Raw genomic sequence first — 22,158 nt, 5'->3', positions numbered from 1 at the left:
TTTAACCAACCATACCAGGTCACTAAGCCCCGCCTGTCTGTAACGACAGTTTCAGGCTAAATTGCCATTCCTGACGCTGACGGTATTTCTTTGGGTTTTCAATGGATGCTCGTTATTATCAGAGGAACGCATGACCAAATCAAAAGAGAAACATTAGTTATTTTATTGAACGAGTTGTACATCCATTCCCGTGGCGGATAGGAGGTCACATTATTTCCAGCGGAGTAGATAACCGAATTAGGTGAGTTTTAATCAACAATATAGTAAATATAGAGCTTTTTTTTTCTTTTCTTTTTTACAGCTGGCCTCCTAGTTTAATTAGGATATAATGGAGTGTAGTGATTTTATTTTGCTCTCAAAATAAATGTGGATGCAATGGCTGTTGATGCAAATATTGTGTTTCTTCCGCACAATCTCTTGGGTGGAAAGACAACTGGCTCTCATATGATGCAGGACAGGGATAAAAACATGCATTAGTTATCAAGCTGGCAGATTTGGTATAGAATGTGCAGTCTGCATCTATGTTCACTAACGTTACATGTATTGGTTTTTATTTATTTAAGAGTGAAATCCAAGTTAGTGTGACTTTGTATGGTCAAACACTTAAAGATTTCTCTGACAGATCGGTGTATCAGCAGAGATGTCATTCCCTCCTCACCTGAACCAAATAGCCCAGTTACCCCCTGGCATTTCCCCCACACAGTTTGCTGGCTTTCCCACCACTGTGCCTACAGGTAGGTCATGGAGATGAAAGAGCATATAGCCATATGGATTGCTTATGACTTTCTTAATCTTTATTTATTTATTTATTTATTTATTTCCTCAGCAAGTCCAATAATGCCAGTCCCTGTAGGAATGATGACTTCATCTCCAGCGGTATGTACCAAGACTGCTGAAATGTTTGTTTTGGTTTCCTGAGAACGAACATTTAGTCCAGATATCTGTTTTGAATATTAACCCTGTTACCAGGATGAGAGAACATGTACAGTAGTGGGTGTAACTTTTTCTTATATTCTGTTATATTGTGCTGTACATGTGTAATGTCCTGTTAATTTATATACAAGAAATTTGGAGACCCTCATGACTAATTTACATATTAATCACCCCCACCCCCCTCTTCTTTCTTGTTTTTACTTCTGGACTTTGTTATTTTTATTTATTATTTGTCATTGATCATTGTATTTTTACTTTTAACAATGTTAATGATGTGATAAACAAACCATGCCAGATGATTGTGAGGGGGTGGTGGGCAATGGTAATTTTTATGGTTTTGTTTATTTCGTTTATTTATTTATTTTTATTTATTTATTTTTCTCTTCCTTTTCTTGTTAATTGTTATGATGAAAAAAAGGGAATGTACTGTTATTTCTTGTGTATTTACATATTTCACACTTGTATGTATATTCCCAATAAAAAAAATCTTTAAAAAAAAAGTCAGAAAATAAATTTGGATGTTATCTTATAGGCTATGCAGTTCACAGGTTTTAATTACAGAGAGACCATGTAGGATCTTATGGTGCAGTATTCGTACATTTTCAAATAGTAATCTGCTTTCAAATTCAGATGCATGGATCTGTGAGCCAGGTATAGTCTATTACATGCTATAAATTACTCGCTTCTAATTGTTCCTTAAATGTCTCACAGGTTTTCGTTCAAACTGCAGTGCCAGTGGTTCAGAAGCTGACTCAGGAAGCCATTGCCACCCGTAACAAGGTCCCAGAGGAAGGTACGGGAACCAGCACAGGGCCGACCACCACAGTGTTTGTGGGAAACATCTCAGAAAAGGCCTCAGATATGTTGGTGCGGCAGTTGTTGGCGGTAAGTGTGGGGACTTTATTCACCAACTTTGTCTGCACAGTTATATTAAATATTTTAGACCCCTTTAAATGGTTAGTTCTCCCAAAAATGAAGATTCTGTCATCATTTAGTCACCCTCATGCCGTTCCAAACTCCTGTTTGAAACACAATTGAAGATATCCCTCCATTTAAAGTCCATTCACCCAAAACCCAAAACAGACATGAGCTTATATCATGAACAGATTTAATTTATGCTTTTATTTCATATATAAACATTGATCAGTGCACATAAATATAGCACATCAAATATGGTGAATGGAAGCTCAAACGGGCTTGCTTGATGCACGAGCAAGCAGGTACAGTTGAGCTTTACAAAATTTGATGTGCTATATGTATAGTACGTGCATTGATTAAAAAAATATCTTAATTTGTGTTTTGAAGATGAATGAAAAACTTTGGGAAGGGATGTCAAGGGAAGGCAAATCATGTTTTAAAAAAAAAAATTATCCCTCTAAGTTGATTAACACATCCATTACTTGACCTGATGTTCTTTGGAATGGCTGTGTTATGTATCATTTAGCTCAGGATGTTTTCATAAGTCAGCTTTTCTCAACATATTTTTTTCTTCTGCAGAAATGTGGTTTGGTCCTCAGCTGGAAAAGAGTTCAGGGGGCTTCTGGAAAACTGCAAGGTATAAAGTAACACTATAATAACCGTCAGCGCATAGTCTGTCAGTAGTTTGTAGTCCACCATTATCAAGAAACGTCTTATTTGGGAGCTCTAGCCATGCCATTTTTTACAGACTTGGTTATTTTTTTAATGTATTGAATACATTTTCTGAAGAATCCTTCTTCATGATGTTTTTATAATTGTAAACAGGGTCTTTCTTAGACTAGAGTCCTCTCATCTGTTTTTCTATCCTATAAAGCAATATGTTTAAAAAGATCACACCTTTAGCTATCTAAATTTGTGTCATCGGTCTCACCTGATGTTGTGAACTTATTAAATTTTTACTTGTTTGTAGCATTTGGTTTCTGTGAGTACAAAGAGCCAGAGTCCACGCTAAGAGCTCTCCGACTGCTTCACGAGCTGCAAGTGGGTGATAAGAAGTTACTTGTGAAGGTGGATGCAAAGACCAAAGCTCAACTGGAGACCTGGAAGGCCAGTCAGAGGAGACGAAACGGGGTAAGATGTCCTCCAGGACTAACTGCTAAATCAATACAATACAGTAGTTTTGTCAGTAATTAAAATATTGGAGTCAGTAATTTTTAATTTTTTTTATTTCTCAAGGAGACATTAGATTGATCCAAAGTGAAAGTAATTACATTTTTAATGTTGCAAAATATTTCATATAAATAGTGTTCTTTTGAACTTTCTATTCATCAAAGAATCCTGAAAAAATGTATCACGTTTCCACAGAAATATTAAGCGGCTGTTCAAAATTTGATAATGCTCAGAAATGTTTCTAAAGCACCAAATCAGCATATTAGAATGATTTCTGAAGAATCATGTGACACTGAAGACTGACGTAATGGCTGCTTTACCACCAGGAATACATTTTATATATTTAAAATAGAGGAGTTATTTTAAATTGTAATAATATTACTGTTTTTACTGTAGTTTTAAATTAATAAATGTAGCTTTGGTGAGAATAAGAGACTTACTGACTTCAAACTTTTGAATGGTGGTGTACTAAAATATATATATATTTATGTATATATAAATGTATATACATAGTGTATATGTATGTATTTGTGTGTATATGTGTGTGTGTGTGTGTATTGCTAGATACATATAGCACACACACACACACACACACACACACACACACACACACACACACACACACACACACACACACACACACACACACACACAGTGGTGGCCAAAATGATTAGAACACCTGACAGATCTGAAAATATTGACCTTTGTTTGCCTCCAATTCATGATATAATTTCATAATGTTGAAAAAAAAAATGCAGATGGTTGCTCTGAGCATAACAAAAATATCTGATAAAGTGAATCATACTGTTTCATCTCCTTTTAACTTTAATATTTGGTGTGTCCACCTTTTGCAGTAATTACAGCAGCACAAATCTCTGACATAGTGTCTATATATGAAGAGTTCAGATGCAAAAGCCTCTAAATGCCATCTGAAATTTTCTTCTAGAATGATCATTTTTATCAAGCTCGTATATTTAAGTTCAGTAATTTCACTTCAATGGCAATGAAAAATACCTATTAATTGTCATTTAAGTGAAATTACTGAACTTAAATATACGAGCTTGATAAAAATTATGATTCTAGAAGAAAATTTCAGATGGCATTTAGAGGCTTTTGCATCTGAACTCTTCATATTTCCTCAGAACTTCAACACTAATGTTATCCCATGCCTTCTGCAACTGAAGCCAATGGCTTTCCTTTCAATGTGATGGGGCCAGTCCATTATTTTCAATATTCCAGCAGATTCCATCCGTTGCAGGTAGTTCTGGGAATAGTTAGAAGAATGTTTAGGGTCATTGTCCTCTTGGAAAATAACAACTGAAACCTCTTAAATATGTTATGTTCTAATACTTTTGGCCACCACTTATATATAGGAGTTTGTGAAAAGTGATAAGTATCAGATGTAACAGAAATGCATATCCCCTATACAGGCTCCTCAGACTGGAGAAGAGCCTAAAGACGAAGAGGAGGAAGAGGTTCTGGACGAGGAGACGAAGCGACGTGATCAGATGGTGAAGGGTGCCATAGACAGTCTGATCCGGGAATACTCCAGCGAGCTCTCGGCTTCCTCACAGGATGCTGAAGCCCATCAACGCAAGAAACGGAGAGAGAAGAAGGAGGTATTTAGGCTCTCGCTATGTATATAACCATACTGACCTGGCAGGCCTGTCATAATGACATCACTGAAATACTAGGTCATTTGGCAGAAAGTTTCACTTAAAATATTTTGACATAATTTATTCACTCACATGTTGTCCCAAACCCGTAACACTTACTTACTTTCTCAAAAGTTATCGTGTGACTTCAGAAGACTTGGAATATAGCACTTAAGTCATATGAACTGCATTTATGATTATTTGTATATATGTTTGCAGTAGCGGTTTTAGGCACGGGCGAACCGGGCAATCGCCCGGGGCGGCATTTTTGGGGGGGGCGGCATCGCCGGCACGAGCAGAAAAAAAAATACAAATCTGCGCCGCGAAGCGGTTTTCTATTATCTATCATTTCACTGTGTGGGGAATTGCCAAATTTGCGCCCCTGCTTGCTGAGAAGATGCCGTGCACAGAAGCTGTTTGTTTGAGAAGGGGAAAGGGGAGGGGGCGCGGAGGCGCGGGCGCGGATGACAGTTCACCTCTGGGTCTCTCCCAAATGGAACGGACAAGGGGGGGGGGGATCCATATAGTTATCGAAGTTATCAGTCACACCTCGACTTTCTTCCAGATAACGCACATTTCATTCATAATATTATAAATACGGGCCTCTATATTTCCTGCACATTTTTGTTTTTCTGAATGGTCTGAATGGCTAATAAAAATAGGTAATACAAAACGATTACTTGGTCACCACCACCAAGGTGAATTGGTTTAGTCTTGACTTCTGGTCGTGACTCGTGAGCGTGAGTGACAGTTATGGGGGGATCAGGGGATCTGTTGATTGTCGATGTCGAGTGCCAAATAAGAGATGGACAAGAAAGGTCAAAGCCATCAGGTGCCCAATTTAGAAACGAGCGAAAGATAAAGGTATGCAGTGCAACTATGTTTACTCTATATGATTACGGTATCCATGTCATGAATGAAGGGGCAATATTAATTGGTGGGTAAAACTCTTATTTGTTAGCCTTTTTTCTATGATTCTTGCTATGCTTAACAATAATTCGTTTTTAACTCAAACACGAGATCTAATTTCACCATAATATTGTTCTTTGCAACAAAACTGTTGCAAGTTCAGTTATTACACTGCAAAAATGCTTTTCTTACTTAGTATTTTTGTATTGTTTCCAGTCCAAATATCAAACATTTCTTAAATAAAGATGCATAACGTTATTTTACTAAAGTAGTAAAATTACATAAGATATTAAGTCTTGTTTTCTGGGGAAATAAATAAAAATTGAGTTTTTGCTTAAAACAAGCAAAACATTATCTGCCAATGGGGTAACAAAAATTATATTTGGGGGGGGGGGGGGGGGGGGGGGGGGGGGCGCTCGAAAGGGGTCTCGCCCAGGGTGTAATTCAATGTAGAACCGCCACTGTATGTTTGAAGCTTGAAAGCTTGAGTCTCCCTTTATTATAATTGTATGAAAAAGATCAAATGACAAATTATAAAAAAATGATGAAAGAAAGTCATATCTGTCTTAACATGAGAGTGAATAATGGTGACACAACTTTCATTTTTGGTTGAACATCTTTCTAGATGTATTTAGAAAGGTCTGGAAAACTGATTTTGATTATTGCTCTTAAAGTTCATATTTTTAAAAGGTTGTATCTATCTGCTTCTGCTAAGATGGACTAATAGATTTTACTATAATACTTTTCCCCAGGATGATATAAATGCCATGGAGCTGGAGGATGACAAGCGAGACCTGATTTCCAGAGAGATAAGCAAATTCAGAGACACACACAAGGTAACACAATCCTTTTCTCCTCCTTTCTCTCTGTTCTTTTCTTAACCTAGTCTGTGGACTGAAGACGGCCACATCTACAGTAGTCTAAACCCACATTATTATAACTGAAACTACACCTGAATAGAGTAAATTCACACAAATAAAACCATAGTACCACTTTGATATAACCTGCCCATTTTAGACAGCTGTGCTGGGCAATTTTCTTATCCCAGAAACATCATTATTAACATTTATTACAAATAATGCCACTTTTGTTGTGTTTTTTCCATCTAGCAGCATCTAAGCATAAGATCTAACAAAATGGAGGCTTAAAAATGTGTTAGATGACAGCATTAGAAGCTGTTCTCTAGAATGGTTATAGAAAAGATAGGGCAGAAGCCTCTTAGATTGTTCCCACTCAGAGAAACAGTGGCTGCAGATGCGCAGGACCAGTTCAGGCTAGTTTTACCACACAAAAAAAGTGCATGAACGAACTGTAAACCTCCCTCTAAAGCTAATCTGTTCATTAAACCCCACCATTACGGTAGAGGTCATATGGTGACTAAAGCAAGATGAATCTCAGAGCTTTGGAAAAAGTTGCTGGAATAGAGGATGTAAGTATGAGCCCCCTCTTCTATTATTCATATCTTGGGCGCCCCCTTCTGGAGGATAAACAAAGGCGCAACTGGCTCTGGGCCTCAGAGATGCTGCACTGAGGATGCTGTAGTGTTAAAATGACCCGCTGAAATGTAACACACTTTCATATCTTGACCTCAGAAGACAAACAGTAATCCTGAGTGTGTGTGTTCAGCGGAAGTTCAACGGTCGATAAACCGTATTTTTGGAAGTAGTTGTGTGGGCAGAGCTCAGTGAACTTTTGCGAGTCCTCTGTGTAAAAGAGTGGTTTTGGTGAGAAATGCAGTACTGAATAACCACTGCAGTATTTTTCACTGTAGTCCGAGGGGGGCGCCATTTCACAGCACGCACAAAGCTGAAGATTGCTCAGGTAAGATTGAAATATTTCTGTCTTTTTTCATTCCCTCTTTCTCTCCGTTTCTATCTATTGCTTTTGTGTTTTTTTATGTTGTTACATTACATTTGTTACAGTGATACATTATCAGATTGAATTTGCCTATATCTGTGGCATATTTAAGACAATCATATCACAATCAAATTTTCCTTGAACTTTGAGAGAAAAGCTCATTGTATGATGGAAACAGAATGATTAAAAATGTCTCTGTTTTAACAATGCAATGCTGACTATTTCAAAGATACTTGTTGAAAATAACTTAATAAGGTAAGCAAAACATGTGAAGAGGGCCCTTACATAGGAGTCTTAAAGGCACAGGAGGAAAAAAAGGCCCTAAGGGTCAGTGAGAGGGTAGAAAGTGTTTTTTTTATATTTTTTTTTATTTTATTTTATTTGTTTTTTTTTAGTATAAAGACTTGTTTAACATTATAAGTGGAACAAAATTTATACTAAAAAGTATGGTCTATGACCCACCTTAAATTAAGAGATATGAAAAATTATAAAATAAAAGGTATTGTCTCAACCCGTTTTCATTGTGTTTTTTCAGAGTTAAGTTTATCAAAATTACATTTTTGGCTCGTTAAAATTCAACGAAAGGAAAGTCAGTTCCATACAATCCCACTTGGTGCTCATCTTTTCATCTCTCTCTGTTTCTCCTTGCCTTTCCTCTTTTCTCAGCGTTCACCATTCAGAGCAGTGAGTCGCTCTCCACAGTAATCATTCAATATCTTTTCTATTGTCACAGCTATTTGAAACGTTTAGTTTTTCTGTAGCCTCTCTGTCTCTGGATGGTCAGCGTCTGTTTTCGTCTTTTATTTGTTTATATTTGTTGGTCGACTGAGGCCTGAGGGACAACAGAAGACGACCCTTGGGTGAGACTCCACCTCTCTGATTTCATTCATTTTGCCAAAGTGAATGTATTTGGATGGTACAGTGTATTACAGATCTTCAAAACTGATTTAAAAATAAATCAGTGAATGGAAATAATGAACACTGCTTTAAAATCCGCTGTTGCACTATGAGAGAAATACACAGTGTGTGTGTAGAGATTAATGATGTACCAGGTCGATACTAACACCAAAAAGGGTAATAATGCAAGTCAAATTGGTACCCAAGGGCTGTCTGACAGGTGCGTATATATGTGTGAACAGTCACTTCTTGGTCAAAATGGACGTTTTGGAGAGGTATTCATTAAAAGGGTCAGTTTTATAGGAATGGACAAAAATATATTTGTGGTGTAAATGCAGCCAAATAGATGTTGCTGTGTATTATTTTATTCATATTAATCAAACACTTCTGATTACTCCAATAATTGGGCTAAAAATGCTTTCCATTGTTTTATTTTAATTTAATATTTATATTCATATTTTTACTGTTTAAATAAATGTGTGTAAAGTGTGCATATATTTATGTTTGTATATAAATGTATGTGTGTATATATACACTACTGTTTAAAAGTTTTGGGTCAACAAGATTTGTATTTATTTTGTGAAAGAAATTAATACTTTTATTCAGCAATAATGTTTTAAATTGATCAAAAGTGACAGTAAATACAAATAAATCCTATTTCAAATAATTTATGAACTTTCGTTTCATCAAATAATCCTGAAAAAGGTGTCATGGTTTCCATAAAATATTTGCACAACTGTTTTCAAATGATGATAATAATAAGAAATGTTTTCTGAGCATCAAATCAGCATTTTAGAATGATTTCTGAAGGATCATGTGAGACTGGAGTAATGATCTAAAATAGAACTTTGCCATCACAGGAATGAATTGCATTTTACAATAGAAACTGAATAATATTTCACATAATTTTTTTGTTTTAAAATGCATCCTTGGAGAGCATCAAATACTTTTTTTCAAAAAATCTTACTGACACCAAACTTTTGAATGTAGTGTATTTATTAAGCATATTTGTTTTTGCTGTGGTAATGAAATTGATATTGAGAATTCAACTCTTATTGGTACAGACTACAAACATTTTATCACAACATCCCTGGTAGGGAGAATGTATAAATATATTTGTGTGTATGTGAACTAACCCACCTTTCCTCCTTAAGGTCTAGTTTTAATGTAATTTCTGGCAATGAAGCAATCTCTGACCACAGAGAGAAATGTCTGCCAAAGACAACAGTGAAATCTTTTCAGGTCAATCAGAGAGAAAGTATCTTTAGTGCAGTGTGGGCTGTGTATCTGCAATCAAAATGATTACTCTATTTTAAATATTTCAGATATTAAATGGTCCATAATCATGTAGGATGATATTTTTAATGAAGTATCCAATAAAATGTGTACAATGAAACTTTATATGGAAGAGGAATACTGTGTGTGCATCTGTTGAGTGTAAGTGCTGAAATCATGAGATTTTCATCTGGCTTCATTATTTTAAACCTCATTCTGTTTCCAGGGAGATTCTGGAACTTTGCTCTTTTTCTATATGTGTGTTCTCACACTTACATGAACTAATTTCTCTCTTTCCCCACCGGAACACTGCAGAAACTAGAGGAGGAGAAGGAGAAAGAAAAGCAGCAAATTGAGAAAGAGAGGAGAGAGAGAGATAAAGAGAGAGAGCGAGAGAAAGAACGACGTGACCGAGAGAGAGAGAAAGAGCGGGAGAGAGAGCGACAGAAGGAGAGGGAAAAGGAGCGAGAGAGAGAGCGAGACCGTGAACGTGAGAGAAATAAGGAGAAAGAGCGGGAGAAAGAGAGAAGTCGTGATCGCAGTAAAGACAGAAGCAGATCAAGGTGTGTATGACTAGAATCTTTACAAACATCTGTTACTTAATAAAGGTGTGCAGTTTGCAAGATTAAAAAAAAATATATATTTTGACATTTATTTCCCATATTCCGTTCCGCTCAGAAATGCATCACATTACTTAATGTGCGGCGAAATCCCATTCCATGTTATTTTAAAAGACGTCATGAAATCGCCTCAGGTTGCGACTGTAACCATGGTTCCCTGAGAAGGGAATGAAACGAGACTTCCAAATCAAGTCCACCACCTCAGGGTGCAGTCTCCAATGCCCGGGCCTCAGCCCCAGCCTCGACAGGGTGTCCGCTCTCTGGTTCAGGTGCCCAGGGATGTATATTGCTCTCAAGGAGAGCTGCTTGCCCTGGGACCACAGGAGGATCTGGTGTGCCAGTCTGCAAAGAGGGTGCGACCGCAGACCCCCTGATGATTTATGTACGAGACTACCGATGTGTTGTCTGAGCGGACAAGAACATGATAGCCTCTGAGGTCTGGGAGGAATAGCGAGGGCATGGGGGAAACTGCTTAGACACCAAAATTTTCTTTCTAATATAGTATATTATTTAATCTCTATCAATGTCAAAGAGATAGTGTTCTCCTAAAAGTTCAGATATCAGATACACATTAAAATGCATAGTCTTTATCTTCAGGGAAAACTGAAGCAAACAAACCTAAATAATTACTTTATTTGTATAGCACCTTTCAAACAGTGTTTCTCGTAGTGCTTCACATGACAAAGAATATACAGAACATATGCAACTGTAGTTTATAAATAAATAAATGAAATAGGACAAATTAAAAAGCAGTAATTCACTAAAACATAAAAAGGACATTCAATATAGGTAAACAAAACAAAAACAAATATAATAAATAAAGTAAAAAGAGTATAAAATACCTACTTATATTTGTAAAACCATTTTAATGGGCTCTTTAGAGTACGTGGTTTTTCCAGAATTCCATCGAAAAGCTTCGTCTAAAAGCTTTGTCTCTATATCCTTTGTAAGTGTTGTTTATCTTCTGTAAGTAGTGTAATTGCTAGTTTCTAATGTACGGAATAAATGTTGTGTGTGGGCGCTATTTTGTTTTGAAGGGAGAAGAGTCGAGAAGAGAAGAAAAGGGAGCGAGAGGAAGATGAGGAGGAGGCGTACGAACGACGGAAGCTGGAGAGGAAGCTTCGTGAAAAGGAGGCAGCCTATCAGGAGGTTTGAAATCTTTATCTTTCTAGAAGAACATAAAGGAACATCACAGATAACATGATTTCCTTGCTCTTTGCGAATTTAAATGTTCATGTTGAAATTAAATGATTAGGTTTTGGGTCCATAAAGCTGGTGAGAGAATATCTGTGCCGTTTCCGGTGCACTGCTTCTGTCTCTGGAGCTCTGTAGTGTCCTGCTTCTAAATCACCTGACCTCCTTTATTCTTCAAATGCCAAACAGGACAAACAGAATTGTGCTTGAAACCGAACACTGTAAAATACTGAAATGTTTGTCTTTCACAGCGCCTGAAGAACTGGGAGATCAGAGAGAGGAAAAAAGCAAGGGACTACAGTAAAGAAACAGAGCGAGAGGAGGAAAGACACAGAGAGATGGTAAGAATAAATGGATGAAAACTATTAGTTATCTGAGTGTATTAATACATGATGATTCAAGTAAAACATCATGGGGGTCGCCAAGATAAATGTTTTTTTACAATGTCTTGCTTACTAGGACTGCATTTATTTGATCAAAAATACAGTAAAAATTGTAATTTTGTGAAATATTACAATTTAAAATGACTGTTTTACTATATTTTAAAATGTAATTTTTTCATGTGATGGCAAAGCTGAATTTTCTGAATCATTACGCCAGTCTTCAGTGTCACATGATCTATCAGAAATCATTATAATATGCTGCTTTGGTGCTCTAGAAACATTTATCAATTTTGAAAACATGGTGATGCATACTTATTTGTAATGCATTTATTTGTAATATTACATTTATATATAATGTAAAAAAATATTAGTAAATTCTTTACTGTCTGCAAAGTTTTGAACAGAAATGTTCAGATTTTTACTAAAACATTTTTGCCACATTTTGCCTGAGTAAATTAGTCTAGCACACACAGGAAACTTAACGGCCACATAAAATCATCTTAGATATTGTGTTAATATTCAATATATCACTCTAGTGGTCCGAGAAAATGATGCAAGTAAAGCTTTGTGTTTTTCTTCAGACTAAAGAAGCCAAGCGCCTGAAAGAGTTCCTGGAGGATTATGATGATGACAGAGATGATCCCAAATACTACAGGTACAAACCTTTAGAAATGATGGTATTGCTGCAATTTTTAAGTTTTGTAAGAATACACAAAAAGTGTATTATTGAAATGTTATTTAATATCTTATAAAACCCACCAAAATTACACCTTTCACCCTGTCTGTTTTACTTGTCTTGCTCTCTCTGTGTCTCTCTCAGGGGCAGTGCATTGCAGAAGCGATTGAGAGATAGGGAGAAAGAGCTGGAATTAGATGAGAGAGACCGAAAAAGAGAGAAAGATGAGTTGGAGGAGATCAGAAAGAGACTCCTAGCAGAAGGACACCCAGATCCTGATGCTGAACTTCAGAGGGTACGTATGTGTGTTCGTTTTTTATGTCTGCATTTATCTGTGTGTGTGTATGTGTAACTGTGTGTGGTTTTTTTTTGCCTTAAAGATAGAGCAGGAGGCCGAGAAGCAGCAGCAGCCTCCTCCTCTAAAGCAAGAGCAGAGTGTGGAGGTGCTGCAAGTCTCCTGTGAGGAGCATCAGAGAAAAGGAGGTGTGGAGAAGGAGGCGTACTCTGACAATAACATCACCGACCAAGAGGAAGATGAAGAGGAGGATGATGATGATGAGCGAGAGGCCAAGCCATGCCTGAAGCCCACACTTAGACCTGTTACCACGGCACCCTCTGTTTCTTCAGCCAGTGGGAACGCCTCACCCCTCACACCCATCAGCGAATCACCTCGCGACAACATTGCTCCACATGAGAACTCTTCACATGAGGCCCCACCCACAGAAGAGCTCCGGCCTAAGATAGGCCTCAGTCTCAAACTAGGTCTGTGTGTTATTAAAATTACTGTCACAACAGCATTTGAGCCGATGTACAGTACCGCTCAAAAGTTTGGGTCAGCAAGATTTTTGTATGTTTTTGAAAGAACTCTCTTTTGCTTACCAAAGCTGATACATTTTTTTTTTTTAAAAGTCAAAACAGTAATTTTGGGAACATTTTACAGTTTAAAAGAACTGTTTTCTGATTTATTATATCTTTCACATTTTTTTTATTTTATTCCTTTGATGGCGAAGCTGAATTTTCAGTATCATTACTTCAGTCTTCAAAGTCAAATGATCCTTCAGAAATCAAATTTTTTTTTTTTTATATAATTTTAGCCTTAGATGTGATACGTTATTTTATTTTTTTTAATCTTCTGGTTTGCATTGATACGATGTTCAGCATTCAACTTCTAACTGACAGGTGACATTGTAGTATTTGCATACTGAACTGCATTTGGTCTTTTGTTTTACATTTACATACTGAACTGTAAGGCCATGTTTCTATTTAACCATCTGGCCACTCGCCCATCATCTTTAAATCACAAAAGTTTTTCTTCTTTTTCACATTATACTTTTTTTCTCTCAGGTGCAGCAGGAAGTCCTAAAATGCCGCAGGCAGTAAGACGAAAGGCTCTTGCTGTGGTGGACAGCGTTTTTAATAAGTTTGATGAGGAGACGGAGGAAGCACCCAAGAAGAGGAAGCTGGTACCTCTCGATTACAGTGAGGATGAGAGGGGAGGTCTTAGCCTAGATGGAGCAGAGGTCACGGGGACACGACCTGGTGTAAACACAGAAGAGAAACGAAAACATATCAAGAGTCTGATTGAAAAAATTCCCACAGTCAAACAAGAGCTGTTTAATTATCCACTGGACTGGAACATGGTGGACACGGTGAGGGAAAACACTATTAGACAAGCCTATAATGTGGCCTGTAATTACTCAGCCTAGATATTGAACAGTAATGTGTGTGGGTGCAATGTATCAATGACACTTTTTCCCACACAGACATTGATGGACAGGAGGATCCGTCCCTGGATCAATAAGAAAATCATAGAATACATTGGAGAGGAGGAAGCCACACTAGTCGACTTTGTCTGTTCCAAGGTATGTTTGTGTTTCTATCTGGGTGGTAATGTTGTCTGTTCTCCTTTCTTGGCATTAGTTTGTTTTTTGTCTTGTTGCAGGTCATGGCTCACAGCACACCAGAGGGAATTCTGGATGATGTTGCCATGGTAAATAGCACATGGAAAAGTGGCTATACTTTATACACACACACACACACACACACACACACACACACACACACACACACACACACACACACACACACACACACACACACACACACACACACACACACACCTAATAAATACTATTGGGTGAATCTCACAAAACTTGTAAAGTCAGTAATCATATTTCTCCCCAAATTCTTTATGTTGTATTATATTATATTGTATTATAGTAAAACCATTAAGGTTGTTTGCATTGTGAAATTATTTTCATGACACTTAAGCACATTTATCATCACCACAGTGCCAAAAATCTTATTGAATCCCATCAAATTATTATTATTCTCATACTAGTACCAGTAAGTAACCACAAAAACTATAAAGCATTTACATTTATTTAAATGAAATCAGATTTTTATAGTTTTTATAGTAATACAGTTTTTATAGTGATAATAATTCTTTTGCTGTGTGGATAATCAGGATGTTTTCTCTACAGGTACTGGATGAAGAAGCTGAAGTCTTTATAGTGAAAATGTGGAGACTTCTGATCTACGAAACAGAAGCCAAGAAAATCGGCCTGGTAAAATAACATGAACTGAGAGAGAGAAACAAGCAGGAGAGAGGGTGAAGTAAGCCTGGCTTCTCCTGCTTTTAGAGCCTTTAAATTAAAGTATGGTGGATGAACACCACAGACTGATGCACTTCAACTCTTCCTATATACTCTAGAGGATTAACTGCACAGCTATGTGTGTGTGTGTGTGTGTGTGCGCCCGGGTGCATGTGTACTCTGGTGTGAGGTAGAGTGTGTGTGTGTGTGTGTGTGTGTGTGTCTGAGTGTGTGCGTGCGTGTGCATGTGTACACTTGTGTGTGTGTGCGCACGCGTGTGCATGTGTACACTGGTGTGAGGTAGAGTGTGTGTCTGTGTGTGTGCGCGCGTGTGCATGTGTACACTTGTGTGTGTGTGTGCGCGCACGCGCGTGTGTATGTGTACACTGGTGTGAGGTAGAGTGTGTGTGCGCATGTGTACACTGGTGTGTGTGTGTGTATATAATAGGCATGTGCCAGTTGGTCTGAAAGCATTGCCAAAACTGTGTAAAAGTTGAAAGTTTCTTTCATGCCCAGATTAAACAGGGAGTCTTGTTTGGCCGGCTGTTTTCCATTTCACTTAGTTGTAGGTTTTATTTAATTCTCTTAAGTCTCAATTTTAGCACAACCAAGTTGAATCAGCTAACGTTTTTTTCCCCCCTTTTATTATTTACGTGAACTCAGTTGGTTTTTACTGTCTACTTGCCTCATTACAGAAAAGTATGATTTTTCTTGTGTGTGTGCTGTATCAACAAAAAATAATGTTTAAATAGGGATTAAATATCTAATTGTAAACGTGCTGAATGAAGCCATACGTGTGGAGAAATGGGATTTTCTCCAAGTTTGTCTGGTTTTGCAGCAGTGGTTTTGAATGTGGTGTATTTTGCACATACCAGCCCATTTGAAGGTTTGTTTCCATGGTGATTGCTTTGACTTTGAAATATTAAAATGTTTGATTTTCTAAACTGGAACCTGTACTTTTTTGCTACTTTTATCTCATTCTCTCTCTCTTTTTTTTTCTTTTTTTTTGTTGTAGTTCTCAGATCTAAAATCATGCAGATACAAGTTGCTTTGAGATTTCACACTGCCATGTTGACCACAGATTAGTAACAAAGATAAGTAACATTATATAATGTATTTTTATGACTTATTGGTTAACGCTTAACGAATGTTTCATATATTTACCAATGAATTCTGGAGAAGGTCAAAGGTCTAATTATTAGGGTTTTTTTTTTTCTCTAATTGTGTTCTCCATACAGTTTATTTTTTATTTTATTTTTTATAAATGCCATTTGTATGTTTTATACAATTGTTTTGGCCTTCAATTTTTTTTTTACAGTTTACATTAGCATAAAAGCCATTCAATAGTAGCTAAATAATATGGAATTTAATAGCAGCCTCCCATTGTGACAACTTAAAAGCATGTCAGTAGAAGTTCATGCCCTGGGTGGAAATGGTGGAAGTGTTCAAAAGTATTTAAAGGGATAGTTCACCCAAAAACATCACTTACTCGCCCTCAAGTTGTTCCAAACCTGTACGAGTTTCTTTTTTCTGAAATGATTCTTCTGAAATTTCATCTTGAAATGAAGATATTTTAAAGAATGTTGGTAACCAGACAGTTGACGGCACCCATTGAAAAAAAAAGATACTATAAAAGTCAATGGCTACGATCAACTGTCTGGTTACCAACATTCTTTAAAATGTTTTTTTGTGTTCAACAGAAGAAAGAAATTCGTACCGGTTTGGAACAACATGAGGATGAGTAAATGATAAAAAAAAAAAATCTTTTTTGGGTGAACTATGCCTTTAATTTTCTTGGTTAAAACAAAACAAAACAAACGATCTGACTACATCTATGCTGTCTATTATTGTAATTCTACTAAAATATCTAAGGGTGGCGCAATTACTCGGGATGCAGGTTGTCGCCTCTCCTAGAAACGGGAGAACTAAATGTTGATTGACTAACACTAATTGAGAAACGCTCTATTCAGTGTTTTTATTTAGCACAGGCGAATCAACTTGAACTTGATGAAAATATCCAGGTTCTTGTCGTGCGCTGTGCAAGTATCTCGAGGTGAGTGAAGACAGTGAAGTGAACAAGTGTATTAATTATGCAAACTGTTCTACTCGGTGATTTGGTGTCATTTCCTCATGTTGCAACTGCCTGTGAGAAGAGAAAAAAAAGGATGTTTAACGTTACATGTTTTTTACCACTGTTGTCAAACATCGTTTCAGTAATTACAAAAGTTTAAGACAAGATAATCAGAGCCCATATTTTCACCTGGCGCCAAATAGTGAACATAACCACAGTTGTATTTTTAACATTTAAGTGGCATCTGACGCACAGAAGCCAGTGGCATGTCATGGCACTCTGACATGACACTTGACTGACACCGAGTCGCGGAACATGTCGCCGTGTGTAACTTGTGCAAATACAGCGAGAGGCTACTCAACTTGTGACACCTCCAGTGGTGACTGACAGATGATCGAGCAGCTATACGTAATTGTGACACAAAATCCTAAATAAAAAGCCTAATTTTGTGATATTTTAAATATCAATTAAACGCATTAAAGTCAGTAATATTCAAACGTGTTATTTGTGTCACGTCTATTTGATTGGCATGTGCCACTGAATGTTTTGTAATACCAGTACTTTGTTATCTCGCAAAGTCACAAACTGCCCATTCCAGGAAAGACACGAAATAAATCTCTCAATAGCATTTACAGTCGCGTCCGTTGTAAACTATAGGGCTGCACGATTTGTGGAAAATGTCATATTGCGATTATTGAGGTCAATAATGCGCTTGCGATATAATAAAACAAACGGTTTCATGGGTCAACTTGCTTAGCCTAGTTCTCAAGGAAAATGCACACACAGATGAGTGATATTGCTGAAATATGTATTTCTCAACAGTGTTTTCAAATTAAAATAATATTTTTTACAAAATTAAATAATGACATATTTGCATTACTGCAAACTTATCGTCTCAATAGTACAATAGTATAAAATATATAGAAAAATAAATAAGAAGAACATTTGTATGCTCATGAAAATAAGATATTTTGAACATTCTGGGGCAAACAGGGACATTTAAGCAGGATGTGTATGTGATTGTCATTAATTGTGATTATTAAGTTTAGTAACAATATGTTACAATGTGTACATGGTAGGCTACAATAACTGGTAGGCTACTGTTTTTATTATTTCTTGATCTTGTGATTTGATTCCGATCTTGATTCAATATTGATTAATTTGGATAAATATTAGGTACAGTAGATAGGCTACATGTTAATTTTTCTCAAGAAAAAAAATATCTCACCTTGCTGTAAACATACAGAGAGCCCTGTCAGCTGGTATTATTATTAAAGGTTATAAATAACAACTCAAATTAAATATAGGCTAATTTGGTTTTTACTAGGCTATAACAACGTTACAATATTTTAATGATAGTAAAAATATAATAAATATTTAATATAGGGCCTCTCTATATATAATTTGTCTAGCCAACTAACGTGAAATGGCTTTCCTGAGGTAAATGTAGCGTTATGTGACATATAGCCTATTGTTCTCCAGCTGTTTTATTGACCTCTTTCCACGGTTGAAAAACAACAGTAATCTACTGGCAGCTGTGGTTGCCAGCAATGTACTGTTAATTTACAGCCCTTTATCGTTAATTTACAGCTCTCCTTTTTTACAGTATGTTACCGTAAAAATACCATGGAAGGTAACTCGTATCATTTGGGAAACCACTTGCTTCAAACAGTTTGAGCTCAAAAACTAGTATTTATACTGATAGTACTGTGAACTGACTTAATTTGAGTCCACAGAAAATTAATATCTCTTTATGTAAAACTGCAAACACCTAATGTGTAATATTTAATTAATTAAAAACATGATTTTAACTAAAGTCTTTGCAGTTCGTATAGCGAACAATAGCACACATGCATGTGCTAAATTTAGCAAGGAGATTGTCACTGCATCAGCAACTACACAGTTACTGATTTTAAATAAAGCAACAGGCAGCATAACATCAGTGTTTCTCTGCTCATCTTTGCCTGAAGCACAGGCTCTACTCCAGCACAATGGTGACACACAAAACTAATTAATTCAACTAACAGTTCTCTCCAATATTATCTTGTGCAAAACACATAAAACATTTCAGTTTAATATTTACTCTCCTTATCAGTTATTGACTTTGCATAACTTTCTTTCTTTGAACTTTCACTAATATTTCAGTGAATTTTAACTTCTTTTGTTTAATACATCTGACTGTTACATTTTACAGTATATTACTATTTTTCCCTGATTTTACAGTAATCTACTGGCAGTTGCTACAGTTTTATGCCATAAATTAATTTACAGTTGATTACTTTTAAAATACGCTTCACTCTGTATTTTATTTATTTGACATATTTAACCCTTTTAACCCCACTGCAAAATCTTGTGTGTCCACACTACAGAGTGTAGGAGTAACACTGAAGCAGTGTTGAAGTTAATGATATAATTAAGTGATTGATTAACTGATGATTGAGCATTAGGGATGAACACCTGATGTTAACAAGCAGAATCACTGAAGGACAGAGGAACAACAAGAAGATAAAAAAGCGAAACACAAAACCTACAACTGACTTCAGCCACAGAAGATATTAAATCTCTCAAGATCTCAGCAGAGGAGTATTAAACAACTCCACAAACAGCATTACCAGCTTCACTTATTACTTGCCAGATTGACTTTATTTATTTTTTCATGCGTCTACAGAATTTCCTATTGAGAATTAACAGAAGTTAAGATGTTGTTTTGTTTCATTCGACGTTACCATTATGGAGATCAGAGTTTGCTTTAGATGGGCTCTTGACCCTTGACTTTAACATTAGTTTGTCTTTGGCTGCTGTAACTGTGTGTATTTAAGACACATTTGTTGTGACTAAAACAAAGCCAACAAAAATGAGATCAGGTGTTGCTGATTATGATGTCATTACATAATGTTTAGATCACCGATCTCAACCTGTGTCTAATCCCTAATCAAAAATGTGTTGTTTTAATACAGCTTAATTTTTTATTACTACACGGTGAATCTACAGCAAAAGATCTAGCAGTGCTGCACAATCAGTTATGAAGGATTCCTTAAACTCATCATTCTCTAAAAAATTTGGAACTATGGCTACAGTTAGACACACACAGACATCAAGAATGGTGACAATCAACAAAAAATATATCAAATCGGAACATCACAAAACGCTACTAAAAGTCAACACAAAGCCAACAGCAAAAATAAAAGCAAAAATGAAAGAAAATAACCAGATTTTTTTTAATTTATTTTTTTATATACTATGCTGGTACCCAACATGCAATGCAGCATGAAACTTTTGATTGTTACCATTGTTGAGATGCATACACAGATTCTTGATGTCTGTGTGGCTGATCTAGAAGTTCAAAATGTTCTGAGTATAAACTTTTTTAAATCCTTCAAATTTTCTGGATGTCAAATCCCTGCTAGATCTCTTTCTGTAAAATCACAATGATACCAAAATCAAAAATACAAAACATCACCCGTATAAAAACATTAGACAATAAATGAGATCAGTGAATCAGACCACTAGATGATGATTGTGACCATTAACAAATAGCCATTGTCATCTGGTGCTGTTTTCTTTCAGCTTTTTAGCCATATAGCAAATGTATTTTAAAGACACAGAAAGCCAAAGAAAAACTAATTAGAAAGTCAAGGGTCAAGAGCCCAACTAAAGCAAACCCTGATCACCATCATGGTGACATCAAATGAAAATAAAAAGACATCTAAACCTCTGTCACCTTTTAATAAGATCTTCTGTAAACGTCTGACAGAAATAAAGTCAAACTGGTTAGTAATAAGTGAAGCTGGTAATGCTATTTGTGGAGTTGTTTAATCCTCCTCTGCTAAGATCTTTTGCTACAAGATTGAATGACTTTTATCTTGATTTCATCTTTTTTTTCTGTTCTGCTAGTTCCTCTTTCCTTCAGTGATTCTGATTGTTAACAGCAGGTGTTCCTCAGTGTCTCCATTAACTTCGAAAATTAACTGAATTAACTATTAAATGATTCACTCAGTCAAGTGTACTAAATTAGTGAACTAATGTTGGGAATAGTGAATGAGGGTATAGGGTGTGATTTGGAACACAGCCTCTGAGTGTCGACTTTGAGCGCTGTTAATTCACAGTATATTCCTGTAGGCTACTTTCTCGAAAACGACAAATATCACCAGGAATGCTTTTTTTTTACGGAATATTACTGTTTTAATGGAAAACAGCATGTTACTGTTTATTTACTATTAACTAGTAAAGAGTAGGCCTAAGATGTTCGGTTCACGACCACAATCTGTCACGTCACATTTACAAGTGCCAAATAATTTTGAATTTCGTAATAAAATTGACAGAATCTGACAGCTGAATCTGATTGTGAAATGATTAATCGTGCAGCACTACTGTAAACCTTTATTTGTGCATGATGCTGCACGGATGCACGCCAGTGCCAGTACAAGTAGTCTAAGTGTAATCTGTGGCGTAATTTGCAGGTGGGACATGTCCCCAAACGACTCTCTATTCATTCCAGTGAAATCATCACAAAACAAAATGCACACAAACATGTCCCTGCTTGATATATAATCGAATTATTATAATTCTTTCCCTTAAATAGTTATTGTATATATCTTTAGCATTGTATTAGCAACATCCTACTCCCCATGTCACTTAATGTTTAAACCGCCTCTCAGTGTATGGTTTTCTTTAAAAAGTATTTAACCGATATTAAGCTTAGTTTACCGCTGGTCCAAAATTACAATTTGTGTTGTGAGAGAAACATTGCAACACCTCAATTAGGCCAAAATTTGTTATATCAGAAATGTCCCAAACAATATAGGTATATAGAGAGAATTCCTTAAAGTCCCCCAGTAGTAAATAATTTGATCCCTTAAAACTCATCTCTGATCACCAAAATGACATACATTTTTTTTTTTGCTTAAATAGCTTGAATGTAACTCTACACCCTTGCATCATTTCATACATGGTTATATGAATATGTAAATTATCCCCGCCTCCACTCACTCACACCAGCTCGTTGA

The 22,158-nt window shown here is 36.3% G+C and overlaps 1 protein-coding gene across 1 annotated transcript; it reads left to right on the top strand.

Moving 5' to 3' along the window:
- The first annotated feature begins 76 nt into the window (after positions 1 to 76).
- Positions 77 to 16,025, top strand: rbm25a (RNA binding motif protein 25a). Its single transcript, XM_082154959.1, has 18 exons — positions 77 to 241; positions 623 to 734; positions 827 to 876; positions 1,645 to 1,818; positions 2,431 to 2,488; positions 2,822 to 2,982; positions 4,452 to 4,640; positions 6,338 to 6,421; positions 9,930 to 10,177; positions 11,272 to 11,383; positions 11,680 to 11,769; positions 12,393 to 12,466; positions 12,632 to 12,782; positions 12,868 to 13,249; positions 13,832 to 14,136; positions 14,251 to 14,349; positions 14,430 to 14,477; positions 14,971 to 16,025. The coding sequence occupies exons 2-18, from the start codon at positions 641 to 643 to the stop codon at positions 15,061 to 15,063; spliced, it is 2,412 nt and encodes an 803-aa protein (XP_082011085.1). The 5' UTR covers positions 77 to 241; positions 623 to 640; the 3' UTR covers positions 15,064 to 16,025.
- The last annotated feature ends 6,133 nt before the right edge of the window (positions 16,026 to 22,158 follow it).

This window comes from Leuciscus leuciscus (assembly GCF_965113295.1).
Source record: "Leuciscus leuciscus genome assembly, chromosome: 22".
NCBI classification, from domain to species: Eukaryota; Metazoa; Chordata; class Actinopteri; order Cypriniformes; family Leuciscidae; genus Leuciscus; species Leuciscus leuciscus.
Note: the sequence above shows the minus strand (reverse complement) of the source record. Positions and strands in the feature narration are given on the sequence as shown.